General features: G+C 43.5%; 1 protein-coding gene and 1 long non-coding RNA gene across 2 annotated transcripts in view; one reads left to right on the top strand and one right to left on the bottom strand.

The window, feature by feature from the left end:
• LOC138768038 (uncharacterized) overlaps window positions 1–18,192 on the top strand; it is a 61,107-nt gene extending 42,915 nt beyond the window's left edge. Inside the window, exon 3 of the long non-coding RNA XR_011358926.1 lies at window positions 17,953–18,192. This is a non-coding gene — a long non-coding RNA (uncharacterized lncRNA). The remainder of the gene's footprint in view (window positions 1–17,952) is intronic.
• CTTNBP2NL (CTTNBP2 N-terminal like) overlaps window positions 1–19,340 on the bottom strand; it is a 69,221-nt gene that overhangs the window by 32,357 nt on the left and 17,524 nt on the right. Inside the window, exon 2 of the mRNA XM_069946048.1 lies at window positions 5,645–5,752. Within this exon, the coding sequence (XP_069802149.1) occupies window positions 5,645–5,743 (99 nt within the window). The 5' untranslated portion in view covers window positions 5,744–5,752. The remainder of the gene's footprint in view (window positions 1–5,644; window positions 5,753–19,340) is intronic.

Below are 19,340 nucleotides of genomic sequence, written 5' to 3'. Positions count from 1 at the left end.
ATCTCGCTGCGAGCCCGCCCGTGTGAATATACCCTTAAAGACGTACTCCGGCAACATCTTTTTTTCTGACAAAACGGGTGTCAGAAAGTTAGTTAGATTTGTAATTTACTTCTATTTAAAAATATCAATTCTTCTAGTACTTATCAGTTGCTGTATGTCCTGCAGGAAGTGGTGTTCTCTTTCCAGTCTGACACAGTGCTCTCTGCTGCCACCTCTGTCCATATCAGGAACTGTCCAGAGCAGCAGCGAATCCCCATAGAAAACCTCTCCTGCTCTGGACAGTTCCTGACATGGACAGAGGTGGCAGCAGAGAGCACTGTGTCAGGCTGGAAAGAATACACCACTTCCTGCAGGACATACAGCAGCTGATAAGTACTGGAGTTTTTTTTTTGTTTGTTTTTTTGTTTTGTTTTTTTTTAATAAGTAATTTACAAATCTATATAACTTTCTGACCCTAGCTGATTTGAAAAAAAAAAAAAAAAAAGGGGGGGGGGGGTTCTCAAAGGAATACCCCTTTAACCCCCATCATGTGTGTTGTCACTTTACAATTCTTATGGTATCACTACCTTGTAGATACCAAATAAGCAATGCCTTATCACAGACCTTGTCAGTTTTAATAAAGAGAGACTTCATCTGGAAGCTCAGTGGATATTTGGCTACAGAGCAGAGAAACAAAAGACAAAGACATCTCAGTTTTGCTGAACTGGTCTTTGTGGCTTTCACTGGCGGCCTGTCACTTCTGCTGCCGGCCACAGCTCCAGATGCTGATGAAATCATTGCTGCGCACACACCACACTTCCTATTCTGCGGCTGCCTTAGCCTAACCCATCCTCCAAGCCTCCCTTTCCAGACAGTTTTGGGGGGTACTGACAAACAAAAATTGATAAAACACAACATAATACAAGAGATCAGATAACTATAAAGATTTTCTCACTTTAAAGCCCATATGAGCACAGAAAAAGAAATATATATAATATACACTTTATATATATATATATATATATATATATATATATTATATTGTTCGGTGTTGGTCATGATCATAGTTAACATATTTGGTCAATTTTATTGATACTCATTGCTGGGAAACAAACAGACCTTCCAAGAACCTGCCTGAGCAACATAGAACCGTAATACCTGTTCATTTGTAGAAGTGTTACTGATCACTGCCCTAAATTGTATCTGGTTTTCTGTACTGCATTAAAAGGAGCTTCCTGGGAATTTAAAGTGAATATGTAAGCACCCGACCCCCACCACAAAAGAAAAACAAAAAACAAACACTGGTAATGTTGCTGCGGTAATTCAATGTACGGTTCCAGGTTTCAAATAGCTCCTGCTGGCATCAATTTCAAAAAAATTATCTTTTAATCTGAAAGAATGGTGTCAATGAGGCGGAGCCTAGAGCCCCCATGCCCTAGGCCTGCATGCCTCTTTCTCCCTGCTGGCCACCCAAGGCATATCTAATAGGAAGGGTAGGGAGCAAGAACAGAGGCTCTGTAGGACTAGGGCACGTACCCACTAGCCCCCTTTTAAAGAAGAAGTCCGGCGAAAGTTTTTGGTAAAGTATTGTATTGCCCCCCCCCCCCCCCCAAAAAAAAAAAAAAGGTTATACAAATCACCAATATACACTTTTTACGGGAAATGCTTATAAAGTGCTTTTTTCCCTGCACTTACTACTGCATCAAGGCTTCACTTCCTGGATAACATGGTGATGTCACTTCCTGGATAACCTGGTGATGTCACTTCCTGGATAACCTGGTGATGTCACTACCTGGATAACATGGTGATGTCACTTCCTGAATAGTTGTGCGGGCTGTGGCTGCTGGAGAGGATGATGGCAGGGGGACACTGAGGGACATAGGGCACTGGATGGACACTGAGCATTTCTCCGCCATCATCCTCTCCAGCAACCACAGCCTGCACAGCTCTGGGAGTCGGGTCGTGACATCACCATTTTATCCAGGAAGTGACATCACCATTTTATCCAGGAAGTGAAGCCTTGATGCAGTAGTAAGTGCAGGGAAAATAGCACTTTATAAGCATTTACCGTAATAAGTGTATATTGGTGATTTGTTTAGCTTTTGGGGGGCAATACAATACTTTAATAAAAAATTTCACCTGACTTCTCCTCTAAGTAAGCAAGCAAGTAGTGATAAGATGTAAGAATATGAGGGATATACATGAGACCATATTTGCTCAGGCAGCACCAACTTCAGGCCCACTGCAGCTGATCACAACACAGGATGAAAACAAACTCTGTTTCTAACAAGTGGATTGAGCCATTTAGTGCTCTGAGCCCTTATTAAGGCATTTCCATCAGCTCAGAGGCTTAATCTTGGCACACGAGCTGCGCAGAGTCCTGCTAAAGAGCTCACAGCTTGGCTGCACCTCTGTACATGGTCCATATCGGGAAGTCAAATCCTACCATAGCGTGCATAAAGCATGGGGCAGGCTTGCTGCCATGGGTAGTACGCTATAGAAAATAAAGGACACCATCCCTTAAAGCTGCAAGTGCATTAAATGCAGGCAGACTATTCTTGTAATGTACTGCACGTCCACGCTTATCACTCCAGGCAGAGATAGAATTGTGCCAGAAAGTCTATAGCTTAGTGACGTTTAAGAGGACAATGAAATGACAGATCAAGGCCGGCTCAGTCGTGTGTCACAAACAAGGAATGGCAAGAATACTGAGCTAACCAAAGTATGGAGTGTATGGAAGATGATTCATCCACCCCTGTAAATGAGTAGGACTCCTTAAAGGGAACCGGTCACCAGTTATATGCTCTACACGGGGAGTAGGAGACAGAGGCCGCCTCCCTTAACACAGTGATATAAGAGTCACTTTCTCTCCAACTTGCCCCTGCGGACTGCGGCAATAACTCAGGGGCACATCTGTGGCCAAAGTTACAGCTAGGGTTTCTGTGAAATGGCCCGGCCGTTGCGTAACATTATGTGATAACAGGATGAGGAATGCTGTCGGTGTTCCTTGCTGCCTGTAGTTTCCTTCACTTTTCCCCTGTAGTTCTCTCCAGTACATGAATGTCTGCAGGGTTCCTATATTTCATCATTACTAGAGATGAGCGAACCAGGTTCGGGTTCAAATCGATCCGAACAATCGGTATTTGATTAGCGGGGGCTGCAGAACTTGGATAAAGCTCTAAGGTTGTCTGGAAAACATGGATACAGCCAATGACTATATCCATGATTGCCTTAGGGCTTTATCCAACTTCAGCAGCCACCGCTAATCAAATGCCGAAAGTTTGGGTTCGGATGGACTCGAGCATGCTCCAGGTTCGCTCATCTCTAGTCATTACCCCTTCTGGTGTGCTGCCTCTCTCTCTTTAGATGTAGGAGCCATTTTATTAAACACAAACAGTTTTTCTTAAAATGTGCGAGCACGGTTCTCTCCAAAATGCATTTCCATTATTTTACATTGTGTATTTAGGGGTGTCAATAAAAGTGGACCATCACATGAGACTTCAATATATTCTTATAAAGAAGCTTAGGTAATAGCAGCCTCAGACAACCACAATTAAAGTGAACCAATCACCCAGATTATCCGGGTAATGCTACTAGCAGTGGCGGGAAGATGTGCTAAAACGCTGCCACACCATGTGTCTTGGGTCTTCTCGAGAAGCTTTAGCTGTTCAAACTAAAGTCTCTTATAAGAGGATTCTAACTTGCCTCTTTTACTGTCAATCATCCTGCAGGGCGTGCTGATGACTAGTTTCTGGCTCTCTGCATACATGGAAAATCTGGGTGATTGGTTCACTTTAAGGTATGGATAGTCTTACTGCCTGTAGCCATATGAGCAGGTTGGAATGTATATTCTACTGGAGTTTCCTATTAAGGGTGTGTTCACACGTAACGGATCCACAGCGAGTTTGCAGCGAAATCCGCTGCGAATCTGACTGGCGGAGTGGGACGTCAGGATGCCAGGAACTCCCGAAGCAAGCTGGAGCGTGGACTGGTAATGTATACAACAGGCCGCTGTGGGTTCAGAGGGCCAGCGTTTACATACTAAGGGATTCGCAGCGGATTTTACTCCGAACTTGTAGCGTGAAATCTGCTCTGGACCAGTTACGTGTGAACCCACCCTAAAATGGACAACTCTGGTGATATATTAAAAAAAAAAAAAAAAAGTACATTGAAGCACATTACAAGCTTATATTTTGTTTCAATGACCGTTAAAAATGTTTGCACCAATGTGGTTGCATAAGTATGCACAACCCTAAAAGTAACACTTTGCTGAAATTCATGTTCAGCAAACTGACGACATTCAGTCCTTTTGGGTAGAAATCTATCAGCACGGCACATGAGCAATTCAGCCAGTCTATAAATCTGTCAGACTGTAATGGTCCTTTCACACGGGACGATTGATCGTTCGTTTTTGCACGATAACGGTCAAATGATCAAACGACGAGCAAAAAAAATCGTTCACTTTGATCTTTCAACATGTTCTCAAATCATCGTTGATCGTTCGCAAAAAATTCGCAGATCGTTCCGTGTAAACAGTCTTTCAGCGATTTCACCTATGTGTGAGATAGGCTTAAACGATCGCATAGCGAATTTTCCGTACGATGTAACGTTCCGTCTAAACGCTGATAGTTATAAAAAAAACATCATTCATTCAAAATCGTTAATCGTGCGAATTATCGCACCGTGTAAAAGTACCATGAGGGTATCTCCTGTGTACAGCACCTTCTTCAGGTCAATCTAGAGATCAATTGGATCCAGTTGGCTGGGCCATTACAAAACTTAGGTCTTCTGGCAAAGCCATTCGTTTGTCGGTGTGGAGGTATATGTTGGGTTGAAAGGTTAATTTCCCATTTATCTTTAAAACTGATAATTTGATCTATCCCCGATTCCCTACATCTTGACTAAAGCCCAAGTGACAGCAGCTACCCGCTCCCGGTCTTCTCTCTTGTGCTCTGCAGCTTCCCGGTCCCAGCAGCTGCAGTGTCTGAGCAGCCTGTCAGCTGACAGGTTTGCTCAGCCAATCGCAGGCTGCGGCTATTGATGTCCACACAGCCCTCACTGCCCAATTATTGGACGGTCTAATAGGTCCAGTAAACCGGTACAGATCAGCGCTCGTTTACTAAAATGATCAGGTCATAGTAATACATACATCGGCCTGGGTAATAGGACCCTAAGAAAAGATCAGGAAAATCTGAATCACTTTAAGTGATGGTAGCTGTGTACGGACGACTATTTAATAAGAGCTTACATGAGACTGGCTAATTCTGAACACAACCAGATCTCTTATTATAAGAGGGTGTTCACACTAATGCAACAACATTATTTTAGTTCCTATCTTTATTTAGCCCCTTTAAGTTATTTTCAATGGCATTGTACAGATTATGGGTCACATTTAAGGTGGAAATAAATCTGAAATAATGTGTCTTGACGTTATCAGGCAGGAATACGCTTGTGATCGGAATCTCTTCAGAGAGAAACACGGCTAATTCTGAGACTGTAAAACACGGCAAATAGATACGGAGGCAAAGCTTATTAAGATTCAAAGGATGACGGCCTAAGCCTCGGGCAAAGGAGATTTAATATTCGTTGCTTTTTATCTTTTCATAGATTAAGGTTTTCATAGGTAAAGTTACACAAGATCAATGAGCTGGATGACAGAACTTACCTTTATCGCCTCAATCACAAGCTCCCTGGCTTCCAGCTCTCCCTCTAGAATGCTCAGTAGCGTCAGCAATTCCGGTTTGCTGAGTTTTTCTAGATTCATTGTGCCCCCCTGAAGGAAGAAGGAGGGAAATACAAATTATATAGTGCTCATATATAATCTCAATGGTGAAAATAACACCACAGATTCTCTTAATTTTTTTAAATGCAAGCCAAAAAAAAAAAAATAATTAATTAAATTAAAGCGACTCTGTACCACCCCTCCGTCCCTCCTCATCATTAGGAATGCTCCAGGCAGATTGCCTCCTATTCCCCACCTGTGGCAGCCCGGCACATGGGCTGGATCGTTAAGCACCTGCAATGTTCAGCATGGAGAAAATGTTCCAGTGGCATTTCTAATGCTGAAGAGGGTGGGGGGGAGGGGTGGTGCAAAGTTAGGGTAAGTGTCTGACCAGCCATTTATGAAGGAGTCGGTGCCTGACAAAATTCAAGAGTTGCTGCCAAAGCCCTGATGCTCAGACCTGATGCAGTAAGGGTATATTCACATGTACAGAGTTCTCAGTGGATTTCACACTGTTTTGTAGCGATAACAGTACGCTTATGGCCTATGGCTCTGCATTCTCGCAGCAGATTTTCATTCCGCTGAGAGAATGTAGCCAGTGCCACTTAAGTAATTAGCTGCCGGGCATTAAACAAGACAATGCTTCACCTGCCGGCGCTCCTGCCTGCTTCTCTGTCTCCCAGGTTGGGAGTCGGAGAAGCAGGCAGGAGCGCCGGCAGGTAAAGCACTGTCTACGCTCCCACTTGCTTCTCCGGCTCTCAGGTCACTACTAGAATGCAGAGCAATAGGCCATACTAGTACAGGCCATATATCACGCATGAAAATGAATGCATTGCTTTTACATTACATAACCACTATATATATATCGGTATATATAGTACCCCTTTAAGAAAATGTAACATCTTACAGGAATACCAGATTTCTTTCTAATTCTAGAGGTATTCTCTCCTACAAGCATTGCCCCAAAGGGAAAATATCCATAGTCTCCAACAGAACTTCACAGACAATAACAGTCTATAAAAGTACAACAAAAATTTGGGCCATAGAACAACTGTGTGTATGAGGCCAAAACCAGAAACTCTTTTATCAAGCTCTGGCATACAAAGATACTGATCTGCATCTCACACTGGGAGGGGTTGGGATGTGTCACTGGATGTGCCAGCTAACAATGCACAACAGATTTTCAGCACAAATGTGAAAAAAAGGCAAAATCCATAGAACACAGCTGAAAATAAAGAGAAACTGTCAGCACTTCAGAGCCCTGAAAACTGCTGATGGTCCTATACAGAAAGCGGTGGGAATAGTGTAAACATACCTCCTAGTTTCTAAAGAGTATTCCCAACTCCCTTTCCTGAGGATAGAGGGAAATTGTGTCCTGAAATAATGGGGGCCAGCGCTTTACTCATGGCAATGCCCCTGGTGCCAGTGTGGTAAGTTCCCAGGAGATGGCCTCTTAGGTTGGGTTCACACTGGGTTTTTGCAGTCTGTTTAACCCTTTGAGGACCAGGCCCAAAATGACCCAGTGGACCGCGCAAATTTTGATCTTAGTGTTTCCGTTTTTCCCTCCTCCCCTTCTAAGAGCTCTAGCACTCTCAGTTTTTTATCTACAGGCCATGTAAGGGCTTATTTGTTACAGGAATAGTTGTACTGTGTAATGGCGTCATTCATTTTACCATAACATGTATGATGGAATTCCAAATATATTATTTATGAAGATATAAATTGGTGAAATCGCAAAAAAGAATGCAATATGGTAACGTTTGGGGGGTTCCTGTGTCTACGTAATGTAATATATGGTAACAGCGACATGATACTATTATTCTATAGGTCAGTCTGAACACAACCATATGCAGGTTACACAGATTCTCTAATGTTATATATGTATTTTTTAATGAAATCCTTTTTTTTGGCAATTAATTATAAATAAAATGGGACTATTGTGACGCTTATAACGGTTTTATTTTTTCACCTACGGGGCTGTATGGGGTGTCATTTTTTCCGCCATGATCTCTAGTTTTTATTAATACCATATTTGTGAAGATCGGACGTTTTGATCACTTTTTATTAATTTTTTTATATATATAATGTAACATAAAATCGGTAATCCGCGCACTTTTTCCCCTCTTTTCGTGTACGCCGTTTACCGTTCGCAATGACACTTGTTATATTTTAATAGATCGGACAATTACGCACGCTACGGTATATTATATGTTTATCTATTTATTTATTTTTATATGTTTTATTTATATAATAGGATAGGGGGGTGATTTCAACTTTTATTGGGGGAGGGGTTTTGGGGTAGTGTGTTGGTGTTTTTAACTTTTTTTTTTTTACACTTTTGAAGCCCCTTTGGGGGACTTTTACATACACTAGTCTGATTTTTACACTGATGAATGCTATGCCATAGGCATAGCATTGATCAGTGTTATCGGCGCTCTGCTCATTGAGCCTGCCTGTGCAGGCTTAGAGTAGCAGAGCGCCGATCGGACCGCATGGAGGCAGGTAAGAGACCTCCAGCAGTCCGTTTTACCGATCGGGACCCCCGCAGTCACACTGCGGGGGTCCCGATCGGTAAGTGACAGGGGACTCCCCCTGTCACTTACACTTAAACGCCGCGGTCGCGCCGCGATCGCGGCGTTTAAGGGGTTAATGACACGCGGCAGCGCGATCGCTGCAGCGTGTCATTGCCGGTGAGGTCCCGGCTGCTCACTGCAGCCGGCCCCCACCTGCTATGAAGCGCGCTCCGCTCCGGAGCGCGCTTCATAGCGGGAATAACACCCAGGGCGTACAGTTACGCCCTAGGTCGTCTGGGGACAGACTTCCATGGCGTAACTATACGCCCTGGGTCGTCTAAGGGTTAAAGGGATCCATTTTTCAATGGTTACTTTTAAAAAGTACACAAAAATGTGATCAACCAGAATTTTGTGTAAGCTAAAAAAAAAATAAAAATAAATAAAAGATTATTTTTTTTTTTTAAATTTAATGGGATTTAATGGAAAAACAGATCCCAAGTAATGCACACAAATTGTATATATTTTTTTCCATTGAACAGATACATTAAAAAGGGACTGCAGTGTGGACCTACCCTTAGGGTGGGTTCACACTGAGGAATCTCCGAGAAGACGTTTGCGTGGATTCCGTCACTCGCCCCCGCGCGCATCCCAGTCTGTGCTATAGACTCCATTCTATGCACAGGCGCATTACGCCGTCCTCTGAAACATGTCAATTCTTTCGGCAGACGGCGGAATCTGCCTGTGCACAGAATAGAGTCTGAATAGATTCCGGGCGAGGGAATCCACGGAAACGTTTCAGCGCAGATTCCTCAGTGTGAACCCACCCTTAATGTTTAGTGCCCAAAACTGTCTGCATTCAACAATCAAAAAATAATTCACTACATTGCCAGTGCGGAAATCACGGTACCATGGTCCTTTTTTCAAAACACGTCTGGTTCCCGCACTTGGCACTGGCCCATCGCCCCATGTGTAATAATATCTCCTCCCCTCTGTGACTTGGCAATGCTTGATTGTAATGGAGAGACATCACTAAGAGAACATTTTTACACTGATGGCCGCCTCCAGTGCACGGAGCGGACCGATGCACAAGAAGAAAACTGTGCAGAGCGCGGGGACTTGGCGATGTTTTGAGAAAAGGACCAAACCACCAGGATCTTTTATATTTTTTTGCAAATCTACATAAGCTAGGTGCAGTCTTATTTTTCAGTTTCCTGCACAACTTTATGTGCAAATTTATCATGCCGTATGCATGTTTTTGTATAGAAAAACGTACATAGAAGAAGGTTGGTGGTAGATACACTGCAAATTATACATTGACCCCAAGTGCCTGTCCAGGGCCCCTTCTAACCGATCCCCCTCATGCCAAACACAGTGGAAACCATGCCTCCATCCCATTCCCTAACAGCAGTGCAACTTTGCAGGAATTATTGAGGGAGAAATAGCGGTGTGGTTTCCACCACGTAACGCTGATGTGAAAGCACAGCTAACTCTTACTTTTATTTTTCACTTAAGTGGTCATTTTTATGTAATCATCAGCTTAAAAAGCAGCCATACTGACCACCACCTCTAAGCGATCGTCTCGGGAACGGATAATAAAATGGTGATTTTATTACGGACTGAACGTAGTAGGAAATGTTACACACTGGATGTCATCTGCACAGAAGATCTCTGATATCACACCCGTACATCATGGCAGAATGCACAAGACCTGACTCCCACACCACACCCAGACGGGTCACCGCACTCATACACAGGTGAGGTAGCAGACAATGATTCACTCCCTACTAATATAGGCCGGTAATACACACAGAAACCTGTTCCATCCTTTTACTTAACAGAGAACCAAATAAACAGCCAAAAGCCTTTGTCCCCTACTAAACAACTTCTTCAGGAGGGAAATACTCAGTGGACTTAAAGGACATAAAGTATTGTATTGCCCCCCAAAAGTTATACAAATCCCCAATATACACTTATTATGGGAAATGCTTATAAAGTGCTTTTTCCCTGAGCTTACTACTGCATCAAGGCTTCACTTCCTGGATAACATGGTGATGTCACTTCCTGGATAACATGGTGATGTCACTTCCTGGATAACGTGGTGATGTCACTTCCTGGATAACGTGGTGATGTCACGACCCGACTCCCAGAGCTGTGCGGGCTGTGGCTGCTGGAGAGGATGATGGCAGAGGGATGCTCAGTGTCCCTCCAGTGCCCCGTGTCCCTCAGTGTCCCCCTGCCATCATCCTCTCCAGCAGCCAAAGCCCTGGGAGTCGGGTCGTGACATCACCATGTTGTCCAGGAAGTGACATCACCATGTTATCCAGGAAGTGAAGCCTTGATGCAGTAGTAAGTGCAGGGAAAAAGCACTTTATACGCATTTCCTGTAATAAGTGTATATTGGGGATTTGTATAACTTTGTTATGTTAAAGAGATTAAGAATTTTAGTTTTTCCCCCTTTAAATATTCTAAAATAATCCTTAAATCTCACAGTTTTCATTTTGGCCATTAGGCTTAAAACTGCACAGACTTCCTGTTCTGGCTGCGATTAGTCTGCAGTAAAGTGATCTCTATAGCATTACTGCAAAATGTGACACCAGCTGATAGGAAATACAACAGCAGCTCTGCTTCTCCCTGCCCATGGAATGATCTTTTCACAGGTCGCAGAGATTACAGAGCATGCTTATGAACAGTGCCCCATAGGAAAAAAAATAGGGTCACTTCCATGGGTAACTGCATTAACAGCAGCTCTGGCTATGACAGACCTTTTATGATTAAGTAGTACATGGCAGTATTATATTTTTTGGTGAGCACCATATACTAGTACATATTTCCTCTACCTATAACAGTTGGTAGCCGAGTGTTTAGAAGAAAATCTGGACAACTTCTTTAAACGCCAGTAGAGATGAGTGCAACTCCGGCATGCTCAAGTCCGAACGCTCTGCATTTGATTACAGTGGTGGCAGAAGTTGGATGCAGTCCTAGGGGGTCCGGGAAAATATGGATACAGCCTATGGCCTTCAGTCACCAGTTTTTAACCCCTTAACGACATAGGGCGTATATATACGCCCTGATGCCGTTAAGGACGTTCAGAGCGGGGCAGCGCGGCGACCCCGCTCTGAACCGCGGCGGTCCCGGGTGCCGCTTATAGCCCGGGACCGCCGGTATTAGCGGGCACGGTCCGATCGCCGTGCCCGCTAATACAGTAATCAGATGCAGCTGTCAAACATGACAGCTGCATCCGATTACCGGACGCAGCACTTCCCTGGTGTCTAGTGGAGGAGATCGCTCCTCCGGGATGTTATCCCGGAGGAGCGATCTCCGTTTCTGAAGCCGGCCGGGGACCGCTCCAAGATGGCGCCGTCCCCGGCTCGGCAGCAGCCGAAAGCAAACGAGTGCCGATCTCATGGATCTCTGCAGCATATCTATGCTGCAGAGATCTCTATGAGAGATCAAAGCACTTATACTAGAAGTCCCCCAGGGGAATAACCCTAACCCCAGGGGGGCTTCTAGTATAAGTGTAAAAGTTAAAAAAAAAAAATATGTCGTTAATAGTAAAAAGCCCCCTCCCCTAATAAAAGTCTGAATCACCCCCCTTTTCCCAGGTTATAAATAAAAGTAAATAAATAAATAAACAAACAAACATATTTGCTATCGCCGCGTGCGTAATCGTCCGAACTATTAATTAATCACATTCCTGATCTCGCACGGTAAACGGCGTCAGCGCAAAAAAATCCCAAAGTGCAAAATTGGCCATTTTTGGTCGCATCAAATCCAGAAAAATTGTAATAAAAAGCGATCAAAAAGTCGTATATGCGCAATCAAGGTACCGATAGAAAGAACACATCATGGCGCAAAAAATGACACCTGACACAGCCCCATAGACCAAAGGATAAAAGCGCTATAAGCCTGGGAACGGAGCGGTTTTAAGTGACGTATATTTGTTGACAATGGTTTGAATTTTTTACAGGTCATCAGATACAATATAAGTTATACATGTTACATATCGTTTTAATCGTAACGACTTGAGGAACATATATAACAAGTCAGTTTTACCCCAGGGCGAATAGCGTAAAAACACATTTCCCCCAAATAAACAAAATGCGTTTGTTTTTTTTCAATTTCACCATACATTTATTTTTTTACTGGATTCACAGTGTACTTTATGCAAAAAGTCAGCCTGTCATTGCAAAGTACAATTAGTGACGCAAAAAATAAGGGCTCATGTGGGTTTCTAGGTGGAAAAATGCAAGTGCTATGGCCTTTTAAGCACAAGGAGGAAAAAACGAAAAAGCAAAAATCGAAATTGGCTCTGTCCTTAAGGGGTTAAATCCCGAGCGATCGGACTTAAGCATGCTCGAGTTGGACTCATCTCTAAATGCCAGATTTAATGGATTTATTGTATACTATATAAGGAAAAAAAAATACATATATCAGTGCATTTGCATACAGGGCCAAAACAAATAAGGCCTGAGAGGCAAAGGGTCTGCATGATCTAATGTATCGCTCATCATCGTGTTCCTTGCACTGGTCTCTTGTGTAATCCACAGGAAGTCAGAATATATTTCAGCTGAATCACAGAGCACTATTCAGACTGTGGAGTTTAGGCCACACAGCCAGTACTCCACTATTTGTATAGGACAGAAATGATCATCAGGTAATATGGTTGGTGTTAACCACAGTAATCTAGGGTGGGCATTGAGACCAAAGCAATGCAATGTTCATTTCTATAGTCGTTTATCAATGAATTAAGATTGTCAAAGAGTCAGAATACTAGCCAACGCTGAGTGTGCCCCCTTATGAGGTCAGGGAGAGACCACGGTTATACGACTGACAGGTCAAATTTTTAGTGCAGTTTTTTTCCTGCCAAAACTACAAAATACTGTGACCAGATGATACATGACTACACACAATGGCCCAGGTTTACCCCACCTAGGGGGGGAGCAACCAATCAGATTCCACCTTTCATTCCTCACAGACTCTTTGGAAATTGAAAGGTGGAATCTGATTGGTTGCTAGGGGCGACTAAGCCAGTTTCACTTTACACCATGTTTAATAAATCTCCCCCAATGGCCCAGATTTATCAACCTGCTCAGCTCAGCTTTCATATGTCTTAAAGGAATAATGCGGGCAAAAAAAAATGCAGTGTGGGAGAAAGAATGTATACCAACCGATCCCAGTGCTAAAGCGGGACACTGCTGCAGGTACTTTCCCCCAGGCTAGGAAGCCTATAGAAAATGACATCCGGCAGGGGTCCAGGAGCGTGCTGACTCTGCACTGTGGGGGCACAGGGACAGGTAAGTATACATTCTTAAATGTCCCCCCCACCCCCACTGTATTTTCTGTTTTTGCCCGGAGTACCCGGTTAATGAGCCATGACTTGCTTCTATGGACGGCTTTACAAATCTCGGCCAGTGAGTTTTGTGGTATTTAGGTGGCATCTTTATCTTTAACGATGAAAAATATTAATCTGAACGTAAATAATTCCACACTTTTCTGGAACAATCCCTGTAAAACTCATAGGCTCAGCAAAAAGCTGCATACAACTACAAACCACACATATTGTGAAAGACTGCAGAAGACTGCACAAATCACAGCTATACCACATGTAAGATTTGCAATTAGTGTATTTAGATTTTTTTCTTAATTAAAATGATTGCAATTTGGAGACAAACATAATGCAGACTCCGATCTGTATGAACATAACCAGTTCTTAACTAGATAAACTTTGTCTGCAGACCCAATATAAAATGCTATCCTGCAGCTTATAGTACAAATTGACCAACACTTTAAAAGGAAACCCCTCACAATGAAAATGCTACCCAAGCTATCGACATTATGTTATAGAGCAGAAGGAGCTGAGTGGATTGATATATAGCTTTATGGGAAAAGATTCAGTATAACTTGTAATTTATTGATTGAAACCTCTGCTGTTTGCATGCTAAAGAGTCCAGTCCATTGAGTGACTCCGCCCACTGGACTCCTTATCACAGAATAATCAGGGATTTCACTCAACCAGTTACAAGTTATACTGACTCTTTTCCCACAAAGTTATATATCAATCTGCTCAGCTCTTCCAGCTCTATAACACGATGCCGATAGATAAGATAGCTTTGTCTTGGTGACAGATTTCCTTTAACAAAAGGCAAAGGACATAAAGGTTAATTCATTGGATAGCAAGATGACCGGAGCTGTACGCATCCTCTCAACAGCCAGCACACCTGACTACGACAGCAGGAGGAGCTATGCAACAAGTTGGGTTTCCACTCACTTGCTGGCCGCCTTTTTTGCCATGGGTAGCGGCCTATTGGGACAGTGTAAGACTGAGAGGGAATAGATGTAAAGGATCAAACCATCAATTGCACAAAGTTTACTAAAATAAGTAGATAAATAAATAAATAAAAATCTATATTTTTATTGAAAGTTGGGGGGGGGCGGAGGGGGATTTAAGCCTAGCTTTAAAGGGGTACTCTGGGCGGGGGAGTTATTTTTATTGTATGGCCGAGGAAGGGGTGGAAATAGAGGCCGTCGTCACTTACCTCCCCGGTTCCCGGATCGCGCCGCCCCGTTCTTCCGTCTCGCTTCCTGGTCTGAGCAGCGGCTTGGGACGTGACGCGACTCCACTACGACAGCTTAATGGCTGAGCTGCCAGCTCAGAGCAGGTAGCGGGACAGGAGAACAGAGCGGTGTGATCCTGGACCCGGCGCTGGAACCGGGGAGGTAAGTGACAGGCGGCCTCTATTTCCACCCCTTCCCCGGCCATACAATAAAAATAACCCCAGCCCTGGAGTACCCCTTTAAAATCAAAGGTCAGGCCTACTGGAGTTATAGCTCTTGGAATGCAATGCATTTTACAACCTGTTAGGTCTTAAAGCATGGGTCTCCAAACTGCGGCCCTCCAGCTGTTGCCATACTACATTTCCTATCATTCCTAGACAGCCAAATCCAAAGCTTTAGCTGTCCGGGCACAATGGGAATTGTGGTTTTGCAACAGCTGGAGGGCCGCAGTTTGGTGACCCATGTCTTAAAAGGGACAAAATAAGGCAATCCTTAAAGAGCTGATCCAAGATTTTAAAACCACTGGTATATCCTCCGGAGAGACCATAATACTAGATTGATAGGGGTCCGATCCTCGGCTGAACTGCCGCTTTTATAGGCTGTGGCCAAAATGTATGGTAGCCCCAAAATGTTAGAAAAGTCGTAAAAAAAAGTCTTGACAGATTATATTATAGCCCTAAACCGCAAATAAAAAGGCAACTATGAGCTGACAAGATAAACTTGGGAAGTACCCAAACACACACATATGTAACAACAAGGGTCTGGAAGAGGACTGGTAGTCATGGCAGGATAAGTAGTGCTGGGGGACACATGCCATTATATTACACACAACAATAAACTTTACAGGAATTGCAGCGCTCATCTAATAAATGCTGCCAAGTGCTGTTTCTACAACCCAAAGAAGAAGGTTAGAAAAACAAAACAATGTAGCTGGAAATTCTTCAGAAGCGTCGTGTTCTCGTAGACCTGCCAAATGTATGCTTTATGTCCAAAATGTCAGAATGTAAAGAAAACGAAAACGTAATCCAGCAGGAAAGGCAAAGTATAGGGGAAGCAAGTACTTTTAGGACAACAGGGTAAAAACACGGAATCTCTGGCAGTATGGAGATCAGTGTCACTCAAGCATGCTCAAGTCCGATCGATCGGCATTAAAATACTGGTGGATAAAGAAATTGGATGCAGCCCTAAGGAGTCTGGGAAAACATAGATACAGCCTATGGCTGTATCCATGTTTTCCTGGACTCCCTAGGTCTGCATCCAACTTCTTCAGCCACCAGTAATCAAATGCTAAACAACTGGACTCAAGTCATGCTCATTTTTAGTCCCAATAAAACTTAACAGCTAGCTGGAGATTAAAAAAAAAAAAAAAATATAGAATACTCAGCACGTTGTCTCAGGAGTCCTTCTGTGAAATCTTCAGCCAATCACTGACCACAATGTTGTCTCCCTTAAAGCGACTCTGTACCCACAATCTGACCCCCCCCCCCAAACCACTTGTACCTTTGGATAGCTGCTTTTAATCAAAGATCGGTCCTGTGGTCCATGATGCAGTTATTGTCCTAAAAACAACTTTTAATCCGGCAGCGCTGTGTCTAACAGCCGGAGCTTATGCTGCGTTTACACGGAACGATCATGCGAATTTGAACGATAATGATCGAATTTAGATATTGTACATGTAAACGCAGCGAACGATCGAACGACGAGCGAGAAATCGTTCTTTTTGATCTTTGAACATGTTCTTAAATCGTCGTTCGCAAAAAATTTGCAGATCGTTCCGTGTAAACAGTCGTTCACCTGTTTTATCTATGTGCGAGATAGGCTTAAGCAATTGCGAAATGAATTTTCCGTACAATATATCGTTCCGTCTAAACGCTGATCGTTAAAAAAAATAAAATTGTTACTTCGAAAGCGTTAATCGCACGATCGGGTGAATTATCGTTCCGTGTAAACGCAGCATTACATTTGTAAATGCATTAGGCTGGCACACCCTCTCTGTCCTTCCTCATCATTAGGAATGCTCCAGGCAGATTGCTTCCTATTCCCCACCTGTGTGCATAATGAACATGGGCTGGATCTTTAATACACCTGTGCAAAGCTCAAACAGCAGTAAATGTTCCTGGAGTATTCCTAATGCTAAAGAGGGTGGGGAGGAAGGACAGAGAGGGTGTGCCAGCCTAATGCATATACAAATGTAAGCCCCGGCCGTTAGACACAGCGCTGCAGGATTAAAAAGTTGTTTTTATGACAATAATTGCATCCCCTGCCGAACGGACCCCAGGACAGATCTTGGAAAAAAAGCAGCTATCTGAAGGTACAAGTGGTTTGGGGGGGGGGACAGATTGTGGGTACAAAGTTGCTTTAAGTCAATGATTGGCTGAGCAGGCTGCTAAGACCACCAAAACGAGTCCACTCCAAAAGTAGTGGGGCATCTGAAGACATCCTAGGAGGATCCCCAGGGGAGCAATATAAAGCAGAATATTCTTTAAGCTGCAGGATGGCAAGAAAACCTCACCATATGGTGATAATGTCCTCTGTGCCCCCATACAGCAAAAATGCCACCCGAGCTCCCTTCTCTCTACAGATCTGCAGCCAATGAGTAGCAGGGACAGGATCCTTGTACAGGTACCATCATCCTCATGCCAGCCAATAAGGGGATCACACCCCAGCAGCTCATAGGCTTCAGGGGACTGACAGCTCCTGCTCTGCATCTGTATCCAAAGATGATTAAGTGCACCAGGCTACAAATCTAGGGATAGTGCCCCAGATACTGAACAGAACAATGTACCACCTACAACGTTCTAGGCACTCTCTGGATCTGCCCCGTGCCATGCAATTCCCCGCCACCTACCACCTGCTGTCTGCCTAGACATGGTATGGAAAGCCAATCAGCAGACAGTGGGTGATAGGAGTGGCACCTCATAAATATCGTGGACTACCGAGCATGCACACATAATGAAGAGTGCACAGCGCTCAGGGTCCTCGATATTTATGAGGATATCGGGAGAACGTCTGTGGACGATACAAGTAATATGTCACTAGGTTATGCTGTGAACTTTGTCATAGACATGCAGCATCTCGGAATACTTTAGGAAGAACTTGATTCTGAACTAAAATATGAACAGTTTTAAACAATTACAATTTTAAAAAAATTATAAAAATTTTAAAATTTCTTTACATTTCTAGGATATAAATCCCGAGTGGTATGATGTTCACAAGTTCTTACATGCAGACCCCAGATGAAACCTCGCTCTGCTAGCTCCTGGTCTGAGCTTCCTCTTCCTCCTATCTACCAGGACTTACTTTCTAGTAGACTTGGCTCGCCGCAGGAACACAAAGCACCAACGTCTTTGTAAATGGAGTCTCCAGCCTGAGGCTACAGAATAAACGTGGCTACATTCCTGACCCCGCCAGGCCCTGAAAGGTTTAATGTTTAATCACTGATGTCTGAAGAGGTAAAAACGTCTATGGGGTTCGGTATAATAATAATAGGTATAATGCTATAGGATATGCGGAGTTCCATCCTTACAAGTACTCTCTAGGGATAGGGATGTTAATGGGTAGTCATATGGGTAACTAAATTAGCTGTACAAAGAAAAGTCTCATTTCCCAGTCACACAATCCACCACCTGAGACCGGCTTAGGAGAACCATCCTGCTTTTCTTCCTTGGCGTGAATAAGTATTCCCAGGGAGGCATTGTATATACTTATCAGCTACTTGGCAGGGTTACCACACACTGGAGGAGCACAATGCCGCTGACTTTGTTAGATGTCGGCACGGCAAGTGAGACAGCGATGGGGAAATAAAGCCAAAAGGGCAATCTGCATTGGAAATTCATTTTCTGGTCAGATGTTGTGTGTTAATTGACCACAAATACGAATATGAATCCAGAACGAATGGTTCAGAGGACATGCAGCCACTTAGAAAATATACTGAAGACATCCAGCTGGGAAACAAGATTTAGAGTCCCAGCCCCAATATATAGAAAGCAATCTTACTGTTTACAGTAGTGTATGGATTTCCCTCTTAAAGGAGCCATCTTTTTAAAAGTTTCTATAAACTGCATTCCAAAAAGTCAGTTGTATCTAGAAACCCTTAAAGGGGTTGTCCAGCACTACAAAAACATGGCCACTCTTTCCCCCTCTTGAATGATGGTCACGACAAGGACTCCAATAAGTTTCATTGGGTTGGTACTTTTACATGAATGGTCAGTCTTCCGTGAAAGGAACAGATGTTACTGAAACAAACAATGAGCGTTCTAAAGAGCTGGAATCCCTGTCAGTCACTAGAAGGAATTACAGGAGCCTCTAAAGTTTCCCCTGCACAGCGTCGCTCCCGTACAGAGAACTAGAGTCACAAAGCGATTATCGGCCATATTTTGCAGATATCAGCTGTTACAGCCATTAATTGCTATGTGTAATGCTGCGTTTACATGAAGCGATAATTCGCCCAATCGATCGTCTAACGATTTTGAAGCAATAATTTGGTTTTTATAACGCTCAGCGTTTAGACGAATAAATCGTTAGATATTTTTAAGAAAAATCGTTATTGTGATCATTTTTAAGATCGCTTA

This window comes from Dendropsophus ebraccatus, chromosome 11 (genome assembly GCF_027789765.1).
Source record: "Dendropsophus ebraccatus isolate aDenEbr1 chromosome 11, aDenEbr1.pat, whole genome shotgun sequence".
Lineage (NCBI taxonomy): Eukaryota > Metazoa > Chordata > Amphibia > Anura > Hylidae > Dendropsophus > Dendropsophus ebraccatus.
The sequence above is the reverse complement of the archived record's forward strand: the minus strand, read 5'-3'. Positions and strand labels throughout refer to the sequence as shown.